The 27,166-nt window shown below is 43.5% G+C and overlaps 1 protein-coding gene across 6 annotated transcripts in view; it reads left to right on the top strand.

Moving 5' to 3' along the window:
- Positions 1-27,166, top strand: part of LOC105482230 (ETS variant transcription factor 6) — a 248,433-nt gene that overhangs the window by 173,880 nt on the left and 47,387 nt on the right. For all 6 annotated transcript variants that reach the window (XM_011742260.2, XM_071072192.1, XM_011742263.2 and 3 more), the window contains one exon: positions 18,942-19,106. In XM_011742260.2, the coding sequence (XP_011740562.1) occupies positions 18,942-19,106 (165 nt within the window). The remainder of the gene's footprint in view (positions 1-18,941; positions 19,107-27,166) is intronic.

The following is a 27,166-nucleotide window of genomic DNA, read 5'->3' as shown; positions in this document are numbered from 1 at the left end:
GGTCCTGTTACTATCTGAGTTTTACAGTGGAGAAAATCGAGGCACAGAAAGGTAAGCACCTTGCACCAGGTCACAGAGCTAGGAAGTTGGAGAACCAAGATTCAAACCCAGGAAACCTGACTCCAAACCCACACTCCTTAGCAACACGCTGCACTGTCTCCGTCATGTGCCATAGCTTCTCATCCATTCAGAAATATTTATTGAGTACTGAAACTGGGCCAGAAGCTGCCTGGGACACTGGGGATATAGCAGGAATCCAAACAAAGGTCCGTTCACATGCTAATGAAGACAATGAGTAAGAAACAGGATGGTTAGTAAAATTATTAGGTAGCTAGATTAGGGATGAATGCTAAGAGAAAACAAAAATAAGTAAGAAAGAAGATAAGGGGGAGTCTGAGAACAGATATGTGATGTTAGAAGGAGTGTCCAGGGAGGACTTGAAGGAAGTGAGGATGTCTAGGAGAAGAATATCAGCTGAAGGAATAGCAAGTCCAAAGGCCCTGAGGTGGGAATAGTTCCTGGTAGGTCTGAGGAACATCAGAGAGGTCAGTGTGGCTGGAGCAGAATGAAGGAGGGAAAGGATGATGGTTAGGAAAGGATGGTGGGGGCTAGGTACAGACAGGTCAGGTCATGTAGGGCCCAGAAGATCATTGTAAAGACCTTGGCATGAACTGTGAGTGAGATAGGATTCTAGGCAGAGTGACATGATGAAACTTACCAACAGAGGAGCGATGTGATTTGAATGAATCTCTTTGGCAGCTCTGTTGAGGACAGATGTAGGGAAGGAACGGTGGAAGCTGGGAGACCAGTCAGGGACCAGTAACAATGATCCAGGCAAGAGAGGATGGTGGCTGGGACTAATGTAGTAGCCGTAGAGGTGGCAGAAGTGGGCAGAGCTGGATACATTTGGAAGGCAGAGCCAATAACACTTACCAAGGGACCAGAACAGGGTGTAAAAGAAGAAACAAGGGGCCGGGTGCGGTGGCTCACGCCTGGAATCCCAGCACTTTGGGAGGCTGAGGCGGGCAGATCACAAGGTCAGGAGATCTAGACCATCCTGGCTAACACGGCAAAACCCTGTCTTTACTGAAAATACAAAAAAATTAGCCAGGCGTGGTGGCAGGTGCCTGTAGTCCCAGCTACTCGGGAGGCTGAGGTGGGAGAATGGCATGAATTTGGGAGGCGGAGCTTGCAGTGAGCTGAGATGGCACCACTGCTCTCCAGCCTGGGCGACAGAGCGAGAGTCCGGCAGGAAGAAAGGAAGGAAGGAAGGAAAGGAGGGAGGGCGGGAGGGAGCGAGGGAGGAAATAAGGGTGATTGGAAGGTGTGGGGCCTTAGCCACAGAAAGAATGGAGTTTGCCTTCTCTGCGATGGGAAAGGGTGAGAATAGCAGATTTAGATGAGTGACATCCGGAGGTTGATTGGCATGCATTAAGCCTAACGTCCCTATTAAGCATCAAAATGGAGATGTTGACCAGACACAGTGGCTCATGCTTGTAATCCCAGCACTTTGGGAGTCTGAGGCAGGAGGATTGCTTGAGGCTAGAGTTTGAGACCAGCCTGGGCAACATAGCAAGACCCCATCTCTTAAAAAAAAAAATGTTTTTTAAATTAACTGGGCATGGTGGCTCACTTGTAGTCCTAACCACTTGGAAGGCTGAGGCAAGGGGATCACTTGAAGCCAGGAGTTCGAGGCTGCAGTGAACCATGATCCCACCACTGTACAACAACCCTGTTGTCTGGGCAACAGAGTGAGATTCTGTCTCTTAAAAACAAACATGGAGATGCATTGTCACCTCCCACCCTCACCCCCATTTGAACACACACTCACATGTATCTCATGTCCTAATCCTACTGAACTACTCAACATTCCCCAAACTAGTTGTGCTTTTTCATGTGTCCAGGCCTCGCATCCGCTGTTCCTCTGCCTGGAAAGCTGTTAGCCTATCCAGTTGAGAAAGTCTTCCCTGGCCGTGCACGAATGCACTAACTTGAAAATGTCTCTTTACTTTCCTTTCTTCCCTTCCAGACCGCAAAATCCAGTCTCATTCACCTTGATGTGCCCTGCACCTAATCCGGGACATGAGGCATAGTGGGTACCTCCTAGGTTAGACAGATGGGTGAGTGGGTGAGTGAACGGAGAGGTGGACAAAATGAGAACTCAGCAGTTAGACCCAACTGTGTTTTGATGGTAATGATGGGAATTCCCCTGGCACATCGCCAGGTGAGATGATCATTCAGCCTGAAATGAAAGAAACAGCAGATGTCAGGAAGTTGTTGTGAATCCTGCCTTGTGCGTTAGAACTCTCCAGCATACGTCCCCTTTCCCGTACAGTCTCCCTACCTTTCTCCCCCATTTCTAGCTCCTGGTCTTATTCACCTGTAGCATCAGTAAACATATACCCTGTACTGTTTGCATCCAGGTCTGTAGGAGAAATTTTGGTTATAAAACCGGAAGAGTGTTTAACCTAACGTCGTGCTGCAAGCTTGCTTTCCACGGGCCTCCGGGTCTGCCAAAATGATCAGGCCTCATTATTTAGGAAGCTGCCTCAGCCAGGCATTACTAATTTGGGCATTACTAATTCGGATGCCTATTCAGGCAAATGAGCAATGCATGTAAAGTGCTTTTGTCAGTGAATTGCCAGTGAAGAGAAGAGGGAGTGGGGGAAGTAAAGGGAAAGTGATAGAATGTTTGAGCTTTGCTTCATTTCCAGAAAGGACAGCCATTGCTTCCTGGAAGCTGGGCTTGGCAACAGGCGTGGAGGAATGGGAAAGATTTATTTCCCTTTGCCAAAGCTCAATAATTCAGCTTCAGTATTTCAAATCAATACATTTCTTGCAAAGTTTCCAAGGGCTGCATTAAAAAGGCCATTTTTAAAAATTATCAGTGCATGACAGCATCCTCCGACAAGACTGGCATGTCAGGGATGAGTCCAGTCTTCCAAACAGACAAGACACCAGTGAGAAAGGAGGCTGCCACAAGCAGGAAAGCAAAGTCAGAGCTGACAGCAAGACCAACCGCACCTGCAGGGCCTCTGGCGTTCACACACCTCATTGGTTTTGTAGAGCTCTGTCTGAGATGAGCAGCTGGCTCCCTCCTTCTAAGTGCTTGTGTGGGGAAATCTGCGACTCTAACTCCGTATTTCCTTGAAGCTTCAATTCATCACTGAACTTGGGAAAGACTAACTTGGGGAGGTCTCCATCACAATCTAGCATTGCTGAGATGTCTGACAGGCCGAGTCACTCATACTTTTGTGAATTGTTAAAAATTTCATAGTTCTGACATCTGGACGTCTTGACTTTCGGTGATAGGAGATATGGAAAGACAGTAAAAGGCTGTGTGTTTACTGTTGTTGTAATCCCCACTACAGATTCCTTTTTTTTTTTTTTTAGAGACAGCATCTGGCACTGTCACCCGGGCTGGAGTATAATGGCGCGATCTTGGCTCACTGCAACCTCCGCCGCCCAGGTTCAAGCAGTTCTCTTGCCTTAGCCTTCCAAGTAGCTGGGATTACAGGTGCCCACCACCAGGCTAGTCTAATTTTTTGTATTTTTAGTAGAGGCAGGTTTCACTATGTTGGCCAGGCTGGTCTCAAACTCCTGACCTTGTGATCCACCTGCCTCAGCCTCCCAAAGTGCTGGATTACAGGTGTGAACCACCACAGCCGGCCAGAAATTCCTTCTATTTTGATGTTTTATGTTCGCTAGAATCGTTCCTTAGTTCTTTCAGTGGGAGAAGCCAATCATCCCCCCTTGACGGCGAGTGCCCTTTGAGGCTCACAGCCATTTGATTCTTCCTGTGTATCCCCTCTGGTTGTTGTCTCTGTTTCTGGAGTGCAGTGGTTCCTGCACTTTGGACTGTAACCCCCTTTGGTGGGGCCAGAGACCCCTTAGATTAATTATCACGTTTCTTTCACTTACTGCCACAAAAGCCAGCAGCGATTCACCAGGAGAACCAGACGATGGGAGCTCTTTTTTATGAGACACCAAAGGGGCTCTGTGTTTCCCAGCATGAAGGCTTCAGTGACAGAGTCTGGGAGGACAGCATAGGCAGCAGTATAATTTTCAGAATCCCCACGGAAGAGCAGAGCAACTCAATAGCAAAACCAAAACCCAGTGACAAGACATCCCCAAGTCCCACCTTAATGGGACTTTTGGTAGCCTTTGGAACAGGGAAAACCCAAAAATAGCCAAGAGGTATTCACCAGAAAGCCTGAAAATGGGAGTGGTTTTGCTCATTCCTAGTACCGGTAGTGAGTGCAAGTGGCCTCGAGGAGGTCTGAAAGGTGTAGAGTTCTCTGGTTTCTGTGAACTCTGCAACTGACCAGCCACATTGATGGCCAGCTTTCAAGATAGCTGTGGAGAAGCTGCTGGGAGTGGAGGCACATTGAAAAGGTTAGGGACGGCCGGACGTGGTGGCTCACTCCTGTAATCCCAGTACTTTGGGAGGCCAGGCAGGTGGATCACCTGAGGTCAGGAGTTCGAGACCAGCCTGACCAACATGGTGAAACCCCATCTCTACTAAAAATACAAAAATTAGCCAGGCGTGGTGGTACATGCCTGTCATCCCAGCTACTCAGGAGGCTGAGGCAGGAGAACCACTTGAACCCAGGAGGTGGAGGTTGCAGTGAGCATAGATCGTGTCACTGCACTCCAGCCTGGGCGACAGAGCGAGACTCCATCTCAAAAAAAAAAAAAAAAAAAAAAAGAGAAAGAAAAGGATAGGGGCAGCAGAGACTTAGATGCAAGGTCTCCCAAAAGAAACAGAAGCAGGAGATTTCAGAAAGCCAGCTGCCATTTATTTGAATGCTACATGAAAACAATAGAAGAGAGGGCTTGCTAAGGCTGGAACCATGCCATTTCGTAAAAATTTAGGAAAACTGTCTACAGATGAAAACGAGCAACAGAAAAGTAGTGAGGTCAAATCCCACACAAAGTTTTTATAAGATAAAGGAACAGAAGGAGCAGAATAGCATCCCTAAAGAAAGTGTGCCAAAACAACATGCCGTTAGAACAATTCAAAACTGTACTTACCTCTAAATGAGCTAAAAGGTAAGAAAAAGATACGAAGCGTGGGGCAAACACAACATCAGTCAGAATTAGAAAAACTTCCAAATGAGATGACAGAACTCTGGAAAGAATTAAAAGTAAAATAAAAATCATTTCAGAAATCAAGAGTAAACTAGTAAGAATACAAGATGAATCTTTACAAAAGGTGATTTTTTAAAAAAAGAGAAACACAAGGGAGAAGCAGGAAATTTTTTAAAATGAAGAAACAAGAAAGGTTTTAAAAACAACTCAAGAAAAAGTGACAAATATTGAAGAAACGCAAAGAAATTTCAACATGTGGGTAATAGGAGTCTCTGGGGGGAAAAAAACCATAAAACAAGCTTTCGTCTGCATCACTGCAGTCTGTGCCCCTGTCTTCACGTGGCCATCTCCTCTCCTCTGCGTCTCTCTTCTGTTTCCATATAAGGACACCTGTCATTGGATTTGGGGCCCACCTGCATAATCTTGAGATCCTTAATGACATCTGCAAAGAGCCATTCTCAAATTAGGTCTTATTCACAGGTTCTGGGGATTAGGACGTAGACATTTCTATTTGGCAGCCAACATCCAGCCCTCTCCAGTCACTGAGCTAGTAACTGACAAAAACAGGATTTGAATTTTGTTTTTTCATTTTATTATAACGTGGTTAAGAGAAATTTTAAATATTTCCATCAAGTTAGCAATTCTTGCCAACAAAAGTGGAAAGCATGACTTTATATATGTATATATATAAAGTCAGAGCCTCATTCTGTCACCCAGGCTGGAGTGCAGTGGTAAAATCATTGCTCACTGCAGCCACTCGTAGACTGAAGCAGTTCTCCCACCTCAGCCTTCTGAGTAGCTGGGACTTCAGGCATGCACTACCATACCTGGCTAATTTATTTTGTTTTTCAAGGAGATGAGGATCTTGCTATGTTGCCCAGGCTGGTCTCAAACTCCTGGCCTCAAGCAATCCTCTCACATTGGCTTCCCAAAGTGCTGAGATTACAAGTGTGAGCCACAGGACCTGGCCAACAGCATGCTTTTACAAATAGTAGGATAGCAGGAGGCCAGCGTGCAGACCACCCAGAGACCTCAGCCCATCTCTCACTCTGCCCAACCCCAGGGGAGCATTTTTGCACTTGGTGGATTAGCATTACTTGCTCCATCCATGATGGGCCACTCATGCTCTTCACAGATTTTCCTGACTCCTATGTCAAAGTTAAGAAACAGACATCGGCCTTTCTCCAGAACTCAGAATATTCACATTTATATTGTAACACTCATACCTTTTCTAGCAGAGAATGAAAAGCACCTTTGAAGAACCATAAGCCATGAGTGATGACGGGCCGAAGGGAATGAGGGCTCCTACCTCTTGGCACCCCTACCATCCTGCCTCCAGGACCCCTGCCACCTACTTAGGTGTCTGCCCTTAAAAGTCGAGGGTCACCTGACTCATTCGTCCCCACTCATTCATCTGACTGCCCACCAAAGCTAAGTGTGAACAGCCTGCGTTGATTTATCATTTTCCTTTTGCCTACTTCCTCTGGTACAGAGATCTTCGTGCTTTCATCCAAGTGAATGATGTAAAATCCCAGGTGGGGTGACAGAGCCAAGGAGAAAGGGGTTCTGCAGCAAGGGAGGGCCTCCCAGTATGAGCCTTGGAGTCTCAGAGGAGCCCAGGGACAATTACATATCTGTTGCCCTGGAAGAGGAGAGACGGGGTTCAGTTTGTGGTAGTGTTTAGTTTTCCTGACTCCAAGTGACCGTCTTAAGCCAGAGGATTAGTAACCTTTACAACTCTAATACTGGGGATATATTAATAACTGGTGAGAAAAACGGTTACAGCTTTTTTATTGATAGGTCTATAAAAGCTATTTCCCTATGAATGTCCTCAGAAAGGAGGAATAAGGAGATGAGATAGAATGGAATAGAGAGAAGTCTGTCTCTCACACACACACACACACACAAATGCAACACAATTATCTTTAAATAGAAGTTGCTTCTCCAAGTTTGTTTTTTGTTTGTTTGTTTGTTTGATGAGGCGTCAGCAACGCTGTTAAAATGATTTCATCCTGCCTGTGTGTCACAGCAGTCTGGCCCGCGTAATGCTGAATCAGCAGCAGCCCAGACAGCCTTTTGGTGGAGAGTAGATTCGACACCCAAAGGCAACCAACGGGGCCTTTGAAAGCACTTGGAAGCGCTCTCCAGAGAGCCAGGGAAGAGGACAAGGAAGAAGAGGGTGCAGTGGAATTCTCCTTAAAAGACGACATCTACTAGAAAAGCCACGCTTTGGAGGTGGTGTAGGTCAGATCTGCCTTTGGGGCCCTGTGTGTATTTTCTGAGGTCTGTTAATGTAAAAGTTCATTTCACACTCCCTTCTCCCAGCACCCCCCTACCCTGCGCCCACACCGCCTGTCCACCTCCTGGAATTCAGTGATTATCCGGACTGTCTCCATCCTGAGAAGAGGCTTTTTAAAATTTCGCAGGAGAATAGAGACACCTGAGAGGGATGGGAACAGGTGCAGCTGAGCCACACAAAGCCAAGCCTCCTCCGTGTGAGTGACGGGTGGATCAGGTCCCTGTCCAGAATGAGAATGAATTTTACTCTGGTTACACTTTGCTTGCAAAGGAATGTTCTGCAGACTGTGCCGGGCACCAGAGATGGTCCGTGTGCAGTTTAAAAGAGCAAGAGAGGAAAGAATTTTCATCCTCCTTTATTCAGGCACCCTCAGGAGAGTATCGGTGTTCTGTGAACCCTGCAAATCCTGCAGGATCTTTATGTTCTCTGTACCCCATCCATTTCCGCTGAGGATTACAAACATTCTTGCACCAACTTTCCTCTAGCAGTTTCGATTTCTCAATAAATCTGTTTGAGGAACATTTCAACTCTTAATATCTGTTTTCCTGCTTTTTTTTTCGTCTTAAACTCAGGCTTCTTTGTAAGCAGACATAGCAGTAAGTTTGATAATAAAAATGGCCTTTTTGCCCTGCAGTATAGGAAATGCTGCCTTAATGCCTCTTTGCTTTAGAAACTCATCCTTCTATAGCATCTCTCCTTGCATAGCCAAGTTGCGTCATTTTACATAAAGTAAGGTTATTTGCAGTGATTGACCTTAACTACTATGAAGAAAAACTTTCAGTATGTTAGCAGTGATGTCTGTAATACCTGAAGAAGGGACATTCCCTATTTAAGGTCAGGAATGTGCGTTTCAAATACAGAAATGACAGCTCAAACATTTCATTGTTTCCCCTTCTAAGTGAGAAGAGGACACCCTTCCTGTCTCTCTTTTCTGTTTTTCTCCCCAAAATATCAAGAGAGATATATATTTCTCTTCTGAAACCTTATTTGGTTTTTGCATTACATCACAGGTACATATTGTCAGAACCATTTGCATACACAAGACTAAAAAAATACACTAAACGGATTCTCCAGGGATCCATGGATAAACTTAAGGTAGTCTATAAACTTTGAAATCACAGGCAAATATTTGTGTGCATGTGCCTGTGCATTTTGAAGGCGGGGGGTTTGTGAACTCTGGCTGAATTCTCAAAGAATCCTGTACCTTCTTCCTAAAGCTGAGAAGTACTTGCTCTAATCTCTTCCTTACTCCCTTATTGCTGTCCCTTCCCCATTATCTTTTTTTAAAAATATGGACTTTAATTAAAATGTTGATGCTTAGATCGCCATACATTTTCTGCATTGATTTTCATTTTTAAAATATTGCGTTACATGACTTCATTACTGAAACTTTGTAAAGGCACCCCTTAGATTTTGCACCTGAGGCAAATGTCTTACTTGCCTCAGCCTAGCCTGGGGCCTGAGTGGGCTCCTCCTTCAGCCTTCTTTCCTCCTGCCTCTCCCTGATCCAGGCTGTTTTCCGCAACCCCACCTGAGCCATTTTCCCAGCTTGCACGCTGACCATTCAGTACCCTCCTCAAAGCGCTGTACTGGGCTTCATAGCTCCTGCCAGAGCCGTCGCACACCTCTAAGAATGCTTGCTCCAGCTTCTGCGGCCCCAGGGAGCTGCTGAAAGTATGTTGGTCTTCTGGAGACATGGGACAAAGTGCAGCTCATCTACTATCCAGTCCTTGTCCTACCCAACTCCCCAAAATGCATTGCGCACTTTCTGTGTACCAGGTGCTGTGCAGCATCTCTATAGGGATCACCTCATTTCATGCTCAGGTTTGCCCTAAGAGGTGAGTACTGTGCTGGACTCCATTTTACTGCTGGGGAAACGGATTCAGACACGTAACTTACCCAACGCTAGTAAGCAATGCAGCCAGTATTTTAACCCAGGACAATTTGACTCTGAAACCCAGGGTCTGATCTAAAATGCTACATGCCTTTCACCACATTGGACTTGCTGCCCAGAAGCAAAAATGAGAAAAAATCTTCTGAGTCATGTTCGCGAGGCTGAGTGGCGAGCTCTGGGTCCGTTTTGCTGTCAACAGGTTTTCTGCTGAAAACCCCTTTGTAGCTAAAACCAGGTAAAAGTCAGAAAAATCCACAGAATGAAGTTTATAAGGGAAAAAAAAAATCATTCGAGGGAATTGACTGTGACTTGGGATCTGAACATGAACATACAGTGTTCTTGTTCTTGGACTTCTGGCTGAAAGACATGAGTATAACCTTCCACCCTCCACTTGGAAACTTAGTGCTGAGATACAGGCTAACCTTGAGGACAGAAATAGGAAATGTTTTGGAACCTCCAATTCCCTAGTGACAGAATTTGTTTGCAGAAAGCAGCTTTGGTCGGATAGCACAGTCAAGGTTAGAGGCAGACCCAGAGGAGTGAGATGGGGAGCCTGTCAGAATGCATCCAAGGCTGGCCTGGGGGTTTGGAGCAGATTTGCAGAGAGCAGGCTGGTGGGGAAGGGAAAGGAGGCAGAAAAGGCTCCGGAAATGTGCCTCTGGGAAGCAGCTTGAAGGGCTCTGAGGACACTTGGTTTTCTTTTGAAGGGCAGAGTACAGGGAAGAATTCTAAGTAAACCCTGCCCTCGGCAAGCAGAGGTCAGAAGGTGCTCTACGGACCCTGAGCAGAATTCGGGATCTGCAGCTAGACCAGGCCTGCCATGAGAAGTTGAGTTTATGGTTTATTATTCCTCATTCGCTTGCATTTTTACAGTGCATTTTAGAGTGCAAGGCACTTTTACATCCATTATTTCCTTTAACCCAGAAGAAGTTCACTGGATAATACAAAAAGCCTGGAGCTGGAGTTTTGGTCTTTAGGTTCATTGTGACCTTGGGAAAGTCCCTCGGTCTCTCTGAGCTTCAGTTTCTTCTGAAAATACGGTTGTGCCAGCTTTAGCTCCCTCGCAGAATAGATGATGGCATGGCATGGATGCGGAAGCATCTGGTAATGTTTTGAACTGCACAGAGCTGAGTGTCCTGACCATCAAAGCCGGAGCTGGAGTAAGTGATGAGATGTGTCGGGGAGGAGAGGGGTGCCAATCACAGACTGCAGAGCTGGCTCAGATGTGGACAGCCTAGGAATGGAAATCTTTGGCCGTACAGTCTGGCATTACCTGGGGACTGTTATGTGCCAGGCACCATGTGCAAATCACTGTGAAATCCCCGTCAGCTACCTGCGTGGACATTTTAACTCTTAACACATGTACCTAACAATTCACAATTTCATCTCCCAGACGGTGGAAGATGCATTGAGGAGCATTGCTAATTTGGACTCAACTCTGACAAATGAGGAATTGTCTGGAAAAGTAGAAATGATAGGAGAGGGTGAGAATAAAAACATGATCTTAGGATTGGGGAAGGGAAATGAGAGACACGAACAGATGTGTTTTCTTGACTTCAGGCAAATCTTTAAAATTTAGGAAAAAGTACTTAGGATCTCATGATCTGAATGCGGAGACACAACTCAGAGTCATTTGGGCTGCTCTTGAGAATGAAATCCTGGTTTATCAACTGCACATGACCCTCATTGGAATAAGAAGGAAGGGAGACAACTAAAGAAACTGATGAGGCTATATTGGGGATATTCTCTGATGAGCTCAATTTTTAAATAAGTGTGTGTGTGTGTGTGTGTGTGTGTGTGTGTGTTTTGAGATAGAGCCTCACTCTGTCACCCAGGCTGGAGTGCAGTGGCGCGATCTCAGCTCACTGCAACCTCCGCCTCTTGGGTTCAAGTAATTCTCCTGCCTCAGCTTCCCGAGTCGCTGGGATTACAGGTGCCCACCACCACGCCCAGCTCATTTTTGTATTTCAGTAGAGACAGGGTTTCACCATGTTGGCCAGGCTGATCTCAAACTCCTGACTTCCAAGCAATCCACCCACCTTGACCTCCCAAAGTGCTGGGATTATAGGTGTGAGCCACCACACCCATCCCTTAAATACTTTTTTAAATATAAAAGTAACACATGCTTAATAGAATTGATAAATAAAAAAGGAAAAGGAGACAGAGAATATCACCTACAATTCTACTATATCAATTGCTTTGAATATTTTTTATGTCGTATTGTATTTTTCTATGCATTGAGATTATTATATATGTACACATACTATTTTTCAATATGAATACATACTCTTTATCATGCTACTGTCTGCATTAATTTTCTATCATAGATATTGTCAGTAACTATTATTTAACTATTTCCTTATTGCTGTTCCTAGTTTTTCATTATTAAAAATAACACTGCAACAGACATCTTTGTGCATGAAAGATTCTTCCACATACTAAGTTATTTCTTTAAGGTAGATTCTGAGAAGTTAACATTTACAGGGTTCTTAAAATATCACTAAGTTGTTTGCCAGAGAGATGATGCCAATTTATCTTCTCACTGTTTTGTGAGTACCAGTCTAATGAGCTCCGATTTTTAAAAAGATGTATATAATGGATGAAAAAGCAACTTAATGAAAAGAAACATATAAAGGAGAGTTTCTTAGCTCTAGAATTTTAAAACTTGAGTGAGCTGCAAACCATGGAATACGCTTAAGACAACAATAAGTGTGGGCAGCAGTATAAGAATAAGCATGATGTCAGCCTGCTGATGGAGTTGGATGGCGTAACATCAGCAAATGGCAAAGAAACCAAAACTGTTCAACTTCTTTCTCTCTTCCATGAAGGAGAATGATTGTCAGACTGAAACAGGTAGTGCAAACACTGGCAGAAGGGAATTGAAGCCCGAGATGGGTGAAGTGATTGAAAAGCCAACTAAGTTCTGAATAAATGTAAGGCTCTTGGCCCAGACAAATGACGTCCCAGGGTCGAGAACTCAGAGGGGTGAAAGATAAGCCACTGGCAGTGATCCTTCAGGGTTGTGGGAAATGGAAGCTGTACTGAAAGAATGTAAACTGTTAACATGATTTTAGGAAGAGAAGCTGGGGAAAATGTGTGTGTATGAAATAAAACAGCTAACCTGATGGAACTTCCGGATGAAATTCGGGACAGATTTTCAAACATACATGTTACGAGTGGAAGAAATTATCACTTTGGAACCAGCCATCTGCTCCTCATCCTCTCTCCTCATCCTCTTTAATAAGGTTGCTCTAAGTGTTGTAGTTGCTGTATTTCAGGATATCAGGAAGGCATTTCATTGAATTTCTGATGGTGCTTTCATGGATGAGCTTGGAAAATGTCCAAAACCCAGAGTATTTAGATGGATTGATAATTGAACAACTCTTCCCAAAAGGAGTCAATAACTTGATCACTATCCATCCAAAAGGAGGTGACTGGTGTGTCACCAGGGTACTCCTATCTCAGCCCTATATAATCTGTACTTTGTCAGTAACCTGTGGAGGTGACAGATGCTTAGCAAAGCTGTAGATGATGTGAAATTACAGAGTATAGATGCTAGAAATAGATGGAAATCTGGAGAGACGGCAGCAGGCTGAGATGATGGTTAAAAATAATAAGATAAAATGCAGTATCAATTAATATACATTCTTACAGTTGGGTTCCAAGTGCTAGCTATACATATGCAGGTAGAGTGAGATTATAAAGGTGATTATAATAATAACAGTACAAAAGCAATAGCTAATGTTTATTAAGTGATTGCTCTGTGCCAGATATTAGCCTGTGTGTTTCATATCATCATCATTTGTATAATTTTACTCTGCACTAGTTTTATGTCATCTGAAAATTGTGTAAGTACATTATCTATGATTCAATGATATTTAATTCACAGGTTGAAAGTTGTCCTCATTTTTCAGTTGACGCCAGCAAGACACAGAGAGGTTAAGTAACTTGTACAAGGTCACACAGCTGGGAAATAAAGGTTCCATGCTTTTGCTTAGTGCCTGCATGCTTAACTACTGTGAAACTTTTTCTTTTTAAAATTTAGTCATAAATTTAATTTGATGTCCTGCCAAACGACCAAATAAGCTTAGAGAGTTACATAGTTTTTAACGTGGGCTTGGAGCCAGATCACCTGGATTCAAATGTCAGCTCTTCCATTTCCTGGCTGGGTGACTTTGGCCAAGTCATTTAACTTCCCTGTGTTCTAGTTTTCTCCTCCATAAATGGGGATTGTTCCTGTCTTACAGGATTGTTGCAGGGATTAAATGAGTTACATATGCAAAGCATTTAGAATGACTCCTGGCACGTAGCAAGCCCTTGCTTACAAGTAAGTGCTTTGCTGTTATTAGGCTACACAAAAAGCACTATGGTGGGGTGTTAAGAGTTGAGACTGTAGAGCTAGACCACCTGGATCCCTGTCTTGGCACCATCACTTCCATCTCTGTGTGCTACAGTTTTCTCATCTGTAAAAAAAGAATAATAATCATTGCAGTAATAAGATTCAGTGTAAATGTTCAATAACTGCTGGCTGTTATTATCAATAGAAGTATATTGTCCAGAGAAAGAAAAATGCTAGTCCTGTTCCTACTGCTGCATTTGGGAATTGAAGCCACATAAGATCTCTGGAGGAGACAGGCAGGCAGGTTGGTGAGGGTCTACAAACTGCGGTGGAGGAGTTAGCTTCGGACCAATTAAGAATGTTTCATCTGGAGGGAAAATGACTAAGCAAGGACATGGTAACTGTCCTCACTGTGTTGAAGGTTACAAAATTGGTGTGTGTCATGGAATCAAGTTATGAGACAACATGGGATGTTGGGAAAAGTCAGGGGATCAGGGGCAGGTTGATCCTGAGTCAGTCTCTTAACTTCCAGGCTTGAGCTTCCATCTTTCACATTTGATGATTCTGTCTCCAGCACGTAGAACCTAGAGCAGATTCCTATTTATACAGAAAGTTTGGATAAAGAGTGGTTTTGCTGAATGGCTACTGTAGCAGAAAAGCTTGAACTGAGTGTTGCTCAAATCAATAAAATCACCTAATGACTAAGCCCTGTGTTTTCTATCTTTTAAACTGAAATCAGAATGCAACAGATTTCACTGGGCTTTTGTGAGAATTACATGAAGTAATCTGTATGAAAGCACCTTATCAACTCTGAAGTACTACCCCAATGCAGGCAGTTATTTTGGTTGTTGCCATAGCTGGATTATAACTTTTCTAAGAATTAGAATATAATGAAACACTCTTAAGCATTAATCTGTCTTCTGTGATTCAGAAGATCCTTCAGGAAGTTACAAAATCTCAGGGTCATGGCCGTGGGCATGGAGTAATTCTGTAGAAAAAGATCCTGGCTGTATTTGTATTCTTTGGCTTTTTGGATTCAAATTAAATAGGAGCATATTGACTACATTAAACCCTGAAGGGAATAGAGATCACATACTCTAAGCCCTTCATTTTACAGATGAAGTCACTGAGCCACAGAGAAGCTGAGTGTCCTGCCCAGAATCAAATGTTAATTCACGGCGGATCTGGGAATAAAATCCGGGGTCCTGTCTCCCAACATGTTTTTCATCATTAGTTGAAGAATATCTCAGAAAGTCTGAAATCAGGTGAAAATGTACTAATGAATGTGGCTGCCCCTTAAAGCATGGAATTGAAGAAATATTAGAAATAAATTTAAGGGCCTGGGTGTGTCACCGAAGGATATGACACCATATACTTGACCTACTCGGGAGTGGGGGAGAAGTACAGTGGAATTTTTAGTAACTTTCTTAATCACAGCGGTTTGTTTTCTCTGTACAACTTTCTTTTCAAATATTCTCTGAAACTAATTGGCATTAAAAATGCTGATCTTAGTAAATAGTCCTCCAGAGGCGTGATATGTACACAGGGAATAGTATAACATGGGTGCAGAATCATGGTCTCCCTCTCTCCTTTTTGTCCTTTTCCTAATCATCATTAACATCTATATTCTTTGACTTTGTTGAATTAAAGTTGCAAGAGATGGCCGTAAATAAAGCAAGTTATGTATGTACCTCCCTCGTTCTGCCCATGCAGCTTCTGTTCCGTTTGCAGCTGTGAGCCACGTAAGACTCTCAAGACCAAGCACCCATGAGTGCCTGGGAACAAGTAGCCTGTGAAGGGAGGATTTTATTCCTGGATGCATTAAAAGCAGAGTCCCACCTACACCTCCCTCCTCTTCCCATTTATAAATCTACTTCTCCAGGGATCTACAGATTTTTGGGCTATATTTTTAGTCTGTTGATAATTTGAGAAAGTCTCCAAGTATCTAAGTCTTGGATGGGTGGGAGTCAATTCACTCAGTCTTTTTTGAATCCCTAATTGATGTTCAAAACCAGTCTCAATTCTGGATCTGGATGGGACATGCATGTTGAAGTACAGTGTGAGGGATAAGCTCAGATTCTGGAACCAGATTGCCTGGGTTCAAATCTCCACTTCTCTCATTACTAGGGTTACGTGACCTTGGACAAGTCCCTTAAATGCATCGGGCCTCAGTTTCCTAATCTGAATCCCTATCATAGGGTTGTGTGAGCATGCAGTTGAATGAGCTAATATCTATTCATATAAAATGCTTAGAGCAGTACTAGGTGCATAGTAGTGTTTAGTTAATGACTATTAAGTAAATTAAATCAGCCTGATTAGAATTGCCTCCAGGTGCAAGGCTGTATTCCATTTAGACACTGTAACACACAAGGTCTTAAGGGCTTTAGGTTTAAGGAAAAGGGGCTTCTCCCCCTCCCCCGGCTCAATTCTACACCATAACCTTTTTATTCTATTGAATTAAAAAGCAAGTAACAGTGGGTCTTGACTTTGAACACCAAAGTGTATCAAGCCTCTTTCCAGCTCTGACGAACGCGTCCACCTACTTCTCTCTTTGTGCGAAAGGAAGAACAGCGACGCTGATAAATGTATTGAGTGGCCTGGAGCAGGTAGCTTGCTCTGTCAGGATCACTTTTGTATGACTGCTGGGATCGCCGCAGTCTCCCCTGTAACTTGCTAGGTCCCTCTTGTACACAAGCCCAGGGCATTCGCGTCGGTTTCTGGTGAGGGGGTTTCCACACGGTGGCCCTGGTTGCTTCAGGGGCTGGGCTGTGGGAGAGATTAATGGGAAGTGAAAAGAGAAACTGTTGTGCTTAACCGGCAGAGCTGTTTGGAGTGTGACTCTTCTTGTATTTAGGGAAAAGATTACTCATGAGTATTTTCTTCCATAGAATATAAAGAACCTCAAATTACTACTTGCATCCCCCACCCCCTTCTCACCCGCCTCCCTCCATTGCAGCGTGTCCTCTGCAGAAACTTCAGCATTTTACTCTCATTTCCCCTCCCAAGCGGGATTCAGTTCCGTATTTGCTTTGGGGCCCTTGTTTCCAATAAGCCACCCCGTACATTTTCCTGTTTCTGCCCGAGCATCTTCTGCTCTCTGGACCTCTCACCTCCAGGCACCTTCCTAGGCCTGAGGGACCAGACCCTGACATATGTCCCCAAATGGGAACTCCCTGTGTGAAGGAGAGGAAGGTCCATAATAACAAATTGCGGTGCCATTCTTGTTCAGAGGTGACACCATTGACAGTAAGGAGTTAGGTTTAAGGTTTTTACCAGTTTGAAAATGGAGATTTTGCTGAGTAACCCTCACTGCCACTCCTACCTCCCTGTGATTCCAGATACGTGTTTTCAAGGTCATTGGAGAGACTTGGTACTTCCCATATCCGTGGACTGTTTTTAATAGGCATCACTTTCTGGCCAGTCAGGAGTCAAAAACAAAAACCTTTAGTGACTGTATTTTATTCTAAAGATCATAAAGCAGTAACACACCATAAATTATTTGAAATTCTCGTTTGTTTCCATGTGAAAAAAAAATTATCCTAAAAACACCAAGAAAAAAAAAAAAACTGTTAAATGCTCATCTCTAATGTTCCAGTGCCCAGTAGTTCTTTTTTTGGTGCACTACAAAAAACGGGTTTTGGTTCTGGGGGGCTTCCACAGGTTTAGAGTAAGCCAACTACCATTCCTCAAAACTACAGTTTGCAAAGGAGCCACCTGGAATGTCCAGAGGCCCTGGAGAATTTGAGCCGTTTGTTCCCCACTTCAGCACGTAGGAAGAGCACCCCATGTAGCAAAACAGATTGTTCTTTGGCATGCCTGCTTTAGGATGAAAGGTGATTTTTTCCAGGATCAAACTAAGGGACACTTTTATAACACACTTGTGAAGTCTTCTTAGCAAGTTTAAGTAACTTACATTGAAAGACGGAAGCTCCTCTTAGCAACACTGATGCCGTTGCTGTATTTGAACTATTGATTCACACCATGTGATTTTAGAGAATGAAGATCCATTGAACATCTAGCTGCTTCTGACAAGCAGTTCTTAAATTTGGTCTCATGTCTCCTTTTGATTCGTAAAAAGTAATGGAGACTCCAAAGAGCTTTTGCTTATGTAGGTTATAGCTATCTGTAGTTACCATATTATTATATAAATTAAAACTGGGTATTTACAAAATATTTATGAATGTAGCAAGTAAAATAGTAAGCCAACTCTATATTAATGCGAACATATATTTTAAAATACATTTTCCCAGACCAAAAGTAATTTGTGAGAAGAGTGGCATTGTTACACATTTTTGAAAGACTCTTGAAAGTCCGGCTTAATGGAAGATGGCTGGACTGCCATCTCTGTTTCTGCATTCAATCTTTGCAAGATCACAATGTCATATGCCTTCTAGAACATTCCACCTAAGAATGAGAGTGAAAAAGGCAAATAATTAATATTGTTATGATAAGATGTTTTACTTCATAGGCACCCCACAAAGGTCTCAGGAACCCTGATGGGTCCCGAGATCACAGTTTGAGAACCAGTGTTCTAACTTATCAAAGATTTCCCACAGCACCTGAGCCAACCTCTCAGCCTCTGCTCTGTACCCCTCTCCTGCCCACTTGGGTCCTACTCAGAGTTCAAGTACCACCCCACCAGGAAGCTCTCATGTCAGTGAGTAGAATAAAAAGGCAGAAGACTTTTATCCTTACCTTGCCCTCTTATTCGCAGAGGCCAGCCTGATGGTTTCCCAGAGGCTGAGTGACTTGCTCTTCCTGGAAGAACTGTCAGGGAACATTTCATTAGTTGGCAGCTTTGGAAGGTCAAGCCCAGCTCTGGAACATTCTTTCTTCAGAAGGACCCTGGGCTACAATCAGATCAGCTCTGAATCTGAGGACCCTCCAACCACACTGACATGTGTCATAGTTCTGAGCCCCCATGGGTGCCTTGGGCACCCTGGAACAGCGCCTGGAACTGGGCAAGGAAGGGCAGGTCTCTAAGACCTACCGTCCCTTAAACACATAGAAAAGGATCTTTTTCTCATTTTGCCTCTAAATAAAAGCAAAAGTGTTAATCTGACAGCACACCCCAGAGTAGGGTTTGGTGTACAAACTGCTCCCTGGACCCCTCTTAGAGGCTGCTTCTGGGTCTGGAGAAGCCCCCGGTGGGGCGGCTCAAACAAGGGCTGGAGAGGGGACTCAGAGTTGAACATAAGGGCTCTTGAGATGTGGAGACTCAATTTTGTTAACTATTCAGAGATCTCCTCCGTTTATTCCAGCTGTCTAACTGACAAGACCTTTCTCTCTTTCTTTCTGCCTCACGCTCTCTCCAACAGGCTTGCAGCCAATTTACTGGAGCAGGGATGACGTAGCCCAGTGGCTCAAGTGGGCTGAAAATGAGTTTTCTTTAAGGCCAATTGACAGCAACACGTTTGAAATGAATGGCAAAGCTCTCCTGCTGCTGACCAAAGAGGACTTTCGCTATCGATCTCCTCATTCAGGTGAGAGTCTGGACTCTTGGCATATGCTCCACTTGGAAAGTCTGTTAGTTAGTGGTTGGTCTTTACCACCCCTCACCCTGCCCAAGAAATCCCAACAGTGAGTCATCACAAGGAAGGGATGACGATGGAAGGAAGTTGAAGGAAGATTATACTGGCATGAGCCAGTTTGAGGAAAGAAGAGGAAGCGTTTACAGACCAAGGGGGAGAATTTTAAGCTTAGGAGAGGAACCCAGTTTAGTCCTATGGACACTGAAACTTAAGGGCTCTAACTGTGCCACTAAGAAGAAAAAGAAGGCTGGCCATGGTGGCTCACTCCTGTAATCCCAGCACTTTGGGAGGGCGAGGAGGGTGAATTGCTTGAGTCCAGGAGTTTGAGACCAGCCTGGGCAATGTAGCAAAACCTCATCTCTACAGAAACTTTAAAAATTAGCTGAGTGTGGTGGTGCACACCTGTAGTCCCAGCCACTCAGGAGGCTGAGGTGGGAGGATTGCTTGAACCAAAGAGGTGGAGGCTGCGGTGAGCTGAGATCGTACCACTGCACTCCAGCCCAGGTGACAGAGCGAGAACCTGTCTCAGAAAAAGAAAAAGATGCCATTCTGGCCCTTCGACTCTCTAAAAGAGATACCTGAGAGTGAGTGCAGGCTGTGAACTGCTCAACCGAAAACAGAGAGGAAGGAGGAAGGTATAGAAGGGCTAGAAAAGAAAGTAGAAATGGGGGAACTGCCAATAAAGACTGGGAAATGGGAGATCCTAGTAGCCAAGGCCAGTTTAGAAAGGCTTCAAGTGGTTTCCCTTAGAAGCAGGACTCGTTTGAGGTAATGCATCTTGTAGCCTGTAGAAATCCTAAAAAATACAAGCGGAGGTCTCCTCGGGTTCATCTGACTCAGAAAGCTTGTCTAATTAAGGGCCCTGAGACTGCATTAGAAGATTTCAATTCAGTAACATACATCTCTACCTGCAAAGTGTATTGCTCATGTGGATAAGGCTTCAAAGATTTGTCTCAGTTTAATTTCCTAAACCCTGTGGATATTTAGAAGGTATCTGTCTGGAAACTACATATGTCAAAGGGGAACTGTGATCTCAGGTTTATGCCTCTTGCGGGATTAGTTACTGAAGTACTCAAGGCCCTCCTTTTACTGAATCCCATTGCAGACCTCGACTCTGATGTAACTTGACAAAGGGTGAGGATCCTGCAGAAGGTCTTGGTGTAGTCCCTAACTATGTTCAACCTTTATTTACTCCTGGAGACCTGCCAGAAGTTAATAAACTAACCGTCAGGAGGAAACATCCCTCATTATAGGAGATGAGATAAAGCCCCAGCACCCATATCTCCCCTGTTCTTCCCAATTGCCACAGACCGTTTATATGAAGAAATGCTAAAGGAGAAGTTCCCCAAAAGTAAGAGATGTTATTGAAACTTGAAAATTTGTGTCTCCAAAAACAAGTAATTTGGAAGGGACACAAATATACCTGAAATATTTTATCTCAGATCATCAATTCTTTATGTAATCTCACAGTAAGAAAACTATAAAACAGCCATATAAATAAATAAAACTATCCTAAATAGTTCTTTTGAACTTATTACAAAATAATTCCCTTTTCTATTCCAGTGGAAACTCAGAGATATACTCAAAGAGGCAATGTTATATATCTGGAGGAAAAATCCCTACCTCTTTAGTGTTCCAATGAAACCATTCATGTAAAGCAAACAAAGGAAAATACAGCGGTGGGTTTTGACTTGATTTGACTTGGACCTTGGGCAAACTTTCCTCCCAAGTCTTCATACATTTCCCCTTCATCCTATCTCAGGTGCTCCTTTTTATAGCTGGTTTATTTTCCTCCACAGTGACCTCTCAGCGTTATTTGTGAAACTGGGTTCTCTCTGCTCAAAGCTATGAACAAAGATATGTGAAAATCTGTCCGCAGTTCCTTGCCACTTTGTCCAAAGTATTTGTCGGGTGGGCCATGTGAAAGATGGTGCTGCTGTCGAGGAAGTTGCTGTCCGGTTAGAGGCAGGATTGCATTGATCTAAAGGCCAAAGAAGGATGGAGGAGGGTGAGAGCAGAGTAGGATGGGTCTCAGGAGAGAAGGAATGGAGTTGGTTTGGACCGTGAAGAATGGGTGGGATTGAGTAGGCAGAGGGTAATTGGCACAGCATCACCAAGTATATTTGGGTGATGGTGAGAATACCTACCTGATAAGTAGAAGAGGCAGAAAAGGCAGGAAGGCCTGATAAGCCTGATGCACTAGAATGGATGTTGAGATGCTCTAGATCACAGTTAGGAGGTGGCAATAGACATTCATTCCATGAGTATTCACCAAGCAACTCTATGCCGGAGGTACACAGGTACAGGCTAAGGGAGTTCAGAGATTACAAGGGCCATTTCTAGCGGGATTATCAAACAGACCTCATAGACATGGTAATGGAGCCTGACTTTGAAAACTTGGAGAGGTAAACAAGAAGGAGATGAGGAAGTGTGTTAAGGAGATGTAGGCCAGCGTACAAGGAAGAGGAATTCAGAGAGAAGGCTGCACATGCTAGACACTCCCTTTGAAACATGGTCAAACATCCCTCACCATACCTCTCCGGATTGTCTGATTGCCTCCTCACATTTCAAACTGGTGGACTGTCTCCTGGAAGGCGTCCCTTGACTGCCTTCCCTATTTCCCTAATTCCACTCCACCTTCCTTTCTCCCATCTTGTTCTACCTCCGTCTGGGCTAGGTGCTGTTTCTCTTTTATCTTAGAGCATTCTCTACCTCTGTCATGGCCCTTGACACATACACACACACGCACATACAGTGTTATATACATTGTTTGATGGTTGTTTGCTACTCTGGATCCCTCCCCTAGAGTGGAAAGTTCAATGTGGGCAGTGATTGTGTTCTATTAAGCCGCCAAGTCTCCAGTACCTAACACCAGGGCATGGCATCCAGGTGGCACTCAACAAATGCAGGTTGAATGATGACCCAGTTTGACAGTACCCAGGTTAAGAAGTTTGGATTTTATTTTACAGGTAATTGGAAACCACTGGAAAGTTTTGATCAGGAAAAATATGATTGGAGCTCTCTTTTTGCAACAGACATTTGCCATCAGTACATAGGGTAGATTCATTGGCTTACTTAAAGCAGGAAAGCTAGTTAGAGTCCTTGCTGTGATCCTAATGGGAGGCAATGAAGCCCAGACTGGATCAGTGAGATCAAAATAATGCTCAGGCCCAAAGTGGCTAGCTAAGATGGGGAGCTGACCTGGAAGTAGTGGTAAGAGTTCATTTTTGAGCACGCAGTGCCAGTACATTCAGGAAGACTTGTCCTGTTCTCCAGTTGGAAATCTAAAACAAGAGGCAGGCCAGAGCTAGGAATAATAGATGTGAGCATCATACATCATCTCCATTATGTAGAATTTTATGAGCTGGGAATAAAGATAAATTTATACTGAAGGTAATTTAATTAAGGCACCCACTAGAAAGCCATGGACAGAATTTCAAGGTGATGCCTGCCAGCAGGGCCTACAGGACAACTTATCACAGAACACAGGAGTATTGTGAATGGGTTTATAAGACAGAATTAAGAAGGAGTTGAGAAGACCCATCTCATGAAGGGATCACCCAGCAAGAGGAGGAAGGCCACGGGCATTCTCCTTAGGCAAGGGCAAGATCTAGATTGAAAATCCTTTTTATTTTCCAGATGTAACATTTGTCACTGTTTCTTCTGACGTGGGCTTTCGGCTTTAGCAGTTTGGTGTAGTGGAAGTCCTCAGGCCTGGGTTCTACACCTGGCCCTTCACAAATCATATCACTTCACTTGGCCTTATTTTCCGCATCCACAAAATGTGGTTCTCACCACATGGATCCTAAGCTTCCTTCCATCCTTAACAGTTCAGCCCAACTTCAGCACCGAAACAGTGTTAAGTTTCTAGCAAACACTGTAGCTATCTATGCTGTCTATATATGGAAACAACATTCCTTAACACAACTCCTCTCCAATGTAGAGAGGAGAGCACTGGACCCAATGAATTATAATTACCTGAAATACAATTATACCTTAAGTCAAATACAATAGACTCCCTGAATGCCATATTCATTGACCAGCTTAACAAATTACATTTATCACATCCACTTCCAGGACAAGAATCCTCCATTTTCAACCCCTAGGATAAAGCAGGGAACATTTGCCATGTGCTTTAAATAATTATATGGTCTCTAACCGGAAGATTTCAAGGTTGAAGACAAATGGGATATTTCCTTTGGAATAGTCTCCCAGTTGGAGGATATAACAGATGACAAATTTATAACATTTGTAAAGTTGAAGAATAAATGGAAGGGATCCCACTTTTATAAAACTTCACCTGAACAGAATAATTTTACATAGACCTTGGGCTACTAGATAGTTATCACATTAACTTGTTCTTGTTCTGAAGTAATTTAAATTCAGAGATGTATTTGATTACCTGACTACTTTGAGACTCTGAGAAGACTCATTGACAGGAAGGAACGTCTAGACAGGTTGGCATTTGTATTAACCCTTACTTAGGGTTATCCATTGCATGACATTCAGGTGGAATGGATTTAGGTACCCATTATTTTCTATGAACAAGGAAACCCACAAGTTATTATCAATTTAATTCATGTTACGCTCACTTGCTATCAATGCTAAAAAAGGGAAAGAAACATATGTTCAGAGTTCCTTCAATTCAGCAAAAATGTATTGGGGATTTGCTAAATATATTGAGGATTTTAGTAGACTAAAATCTGCAGTCTTTTCATATACTAGAGTGTGATTTTGCAAATTGTTTCTTCCCTTTCCAACCCACCAGAACCTTTGTCTTTGGAAATATGCTTTGCTTATATTTTTCAAATATAGTAAAATTTTCTTTCAAAGTTAAACCAAAAATACTGGTCTTTACATAGTATTTCTTGAATCAGTTGGCCTATTAATTTCTATTAAGCAATGGTAGGTTTGCAGATTGAAGGACTGTGTCAACTGGCTGTTTTAGAATTAAGTCAGAGAATCCAAGGATATAGGTCACAGAAGGGAAATTATAGCCCTGAAACATGGGAGTTGTAGCAGACATGACCCTTGTCTGAAGACACCAGAGTTGGCTCTTTCTTTACTCTGTCTTTCAGCAAGCAAAAAAAAATGTGTATCACACGTCAGAGAAATGCTTAGATAGGTCACTTATGGGAAAGTCATTTTCTTTCTTTTTTTTTTTTTTTTTTTTTAAGACAGAGTCTCGCTCTGTCGCCAGGCTGGAGTACAGTGCTGTGATCCCGGCTCACTACAACTTCTGCCTCCCGGGTTCAAGTGATTCTCCTGCCTCAGTCTCCTGAGTAGCTGGGACTACAGTTGTGCACCACAACACCTAGCTAATTTTTGTATTTTTAGTAGAGATGAGGTTTCACCATGTTGGCCAGGATGATCTTGATCTCTTGACCTCATGATTTACCTGCCTCGGCCTCCCAAAGTGCTAGGATTACAGGCGTGAGCCACTGCGCCCAGCCGTCATTTTATTTCTTAGGCTCTTCACTTGTCCCGTTTGTGAAATGGAGGTGATCTCCCACCCTGCTGTCATGTACTTGAAAAATGCAAGTTTTAGCAATGTTAGGGTTCTACTTTAAACTTACTAAACTTGGGAAGTTAAAAGTCAGAGAGACCTAGGTAGCCCTGCAGATGACGCTAAACATTGGTCATACAAGTTGATGTGATGGTAACGTAGGGAAAACCAACTGCACAGTGCTTCCTTTAAACACATACTTATTTCATAAAGTTCTGTTTTCTCGAGAGCTTATTTTGTTTATCTTACCTTATATTCTATATCCAGCTGTAATTGTCTTACTGTATCTGTTTTCTAACAGATTTATTCTTGTCTTAAATACAATATTTAAATTTTCCCACAGCCTGTTCCTTTTTTCTCAGGGTCTCTGTGTATAAGACATAAATATTAAACCAAATTTCAAATATTTGTCGCTAAGTAAAAGACTAATTTATTTTTGTGGTCACAGAAGGCACTCCATATTAAATTAAAAGGTTAATTCAACCGGCCTGCAAAAATGCATTGAATGGAATGCTTAGAAACTGGGACCAGGCCGGGCGCAGTGGCTCACGCCTGTACTTCTAGCACTTCAGGAGGCCGAGGGAGGTGGATCACGAGGTCTGGAGATCGAGACCATCCTGGCTAATGTGGTGAAACCCATCTCTACCAAAAATACAAAAATTTAGCCAGGCACGGTGGCACGCACCTGTAGTCCCAGCTACTCAGGAGGCTGAGGCAAGAGGATTGCTTGAACCCGGGAGACGGAGGTTGCAGTGAGCCAAGATCACGCCATTGCACTCCAGCCTGGGCAACAGAGTGAGACTCTGTCTCAAAAAAAAAAAAAAAAGAAAAAAGAAACTACGACCAAGCAGAGTTAGAAAACTAAGCAGCCCCATTACAGGAATGGGCATGTTATGCACTGGTGTTTTCACTGTTGAATTTATTACGTAAGTTAAGGGACCGAAGCCTAGGGCTTCATCCTGAACCCATCAAAGGTAGAAAGGGTCCAACAGAGAGAACATTCTGACACATCTAAAAAGTACCTCTCCCACACCAGGCATACTCTCACTTTAAAAAAAAAAAAGTGGCCAGAAGGAAACTGAAGCCTCTGAATAAAAACCAAAGAGAAGAGAGAGCTGTTTGCAAATTTAAGAATGTGTTACTTAATCTACGTGTAAGATTATGTACATAGCAAATCATCACCTGAAAAATGCAGATTTTAATAATGTTAGGGTTCTACTTTAAACCTACTCAACTTGAGAAGTTAAAAGTTGCAAAACCCCCCTGGGAGAGGCTCTAGGTAACATTACAGATGATAAGAAACATTGATTCCAGCCTTCTGAGAACAAGTAGTATATAATAAGAACTTTTAAACTAATGATACCCTTTCACTGATAATTCTATTCCTAAACAAATAGCCGAAGGAAACCATCCAATACTGGGCAAAACAGGATGCCCTTAACAATTCTATTTATAGTAGTTAAAAACTGGAAATTCCCCAACCACCCCCAGTGTGGGACTAGCTAAACACAGTTGGGGAAGATAAATATCATAGGATACATGGTAGCCTCACAGCCATTCACTCACTCACTCATTTATTATTTCTTCAGTAGATTATGCAGAGCTCTGCAGGTCATATTCAGGATTTTACACGTTTGTTTGAAGACAAGTAGAAGCCATTTGTTTTAAGCAGAGGGTCGGCGTGGCAAGGTACGGAGGTGAAAAGTGGAGGCGGGGCCTCTTAGGCTGCAGTCTAGGAGCAATGGTTATGATATTAACTAAAGTGAGGCTCACTGAGAGAGGAGGTGGTTCAAGAAACAGATAAAAGGCAGAGTCTGCAGGTCTTGGTGACCCATTTCATGTGAGATGAGAAGAAGAGAGGACTTAATGATTACTTCCAAGTTTTTGGTCTGATCGTCTGAGCATTTACTGACCTAAGGAACACAATCTCATTTGTAAAGATGTTTGTGTTAGACACGTCAAATGTGTGGCGCCTGTATGACCTCCAGGAGGAATTACTTAGGAGATCATGGAATGTGGTTCTGGAGTTCAGAAGAAGTGCCTGGCTGAAGTAGATTTAGCATAGACGAGCCGATTGAAGCCATGGGAGTAGATGAGGTTGCCCAAGAAGAAGGGGCGACCTGGGGAACCTTACTGTTGAAGGGCTGGAGAAGGAGGAAGAGCAGAGAAGTAGGCAGAAAACCAGGACAGGTGGAAATCTCTGAAGCCATGGAATATTCTAAGAGAAGGAAGTAGAGATGTCTGGTGAGGATGTTGCTGAGAAGTCAGGCAGTTCCCCAAGTACCAACCATTGCCCTTTGGATTTGACAACAGGGAGGTGAACTGAGCAAAAGCAGATTGGAGAAGGGTGGGAGTGGGAACCGGAATGGAAGGTGAGGAAGTGGTGAGAATGGTGTTGGACAGCTCCCCTGGGAAATTTGGCTGTAAAGGGAGGAGAGAAAGAGGAGCAGGACCTAACAGGGAGGATGGGGACAAGGGGCGTGTGCATGTGGACAGGAAAAAAACT

This window comes from Macaca nemestrina, chromosome 10 (genome assembly GCF_043159975.1).
Source record: "Macaca nemestrina isolate mMacNem1 chromosome 10, mMacNem.hap1, whole genome shotgun sequence".
Taxonomy (NCBI): Eukaryota; Metazoa; Chordata; class Mammalia; order Primates; family Cercopithecidae; genus Macaca; species Macaca nemestrina.
Note: the sequence above shows the minus strand (reverse complement) of the source record. Positions and strands in the feature narration are given on the sequence as shown.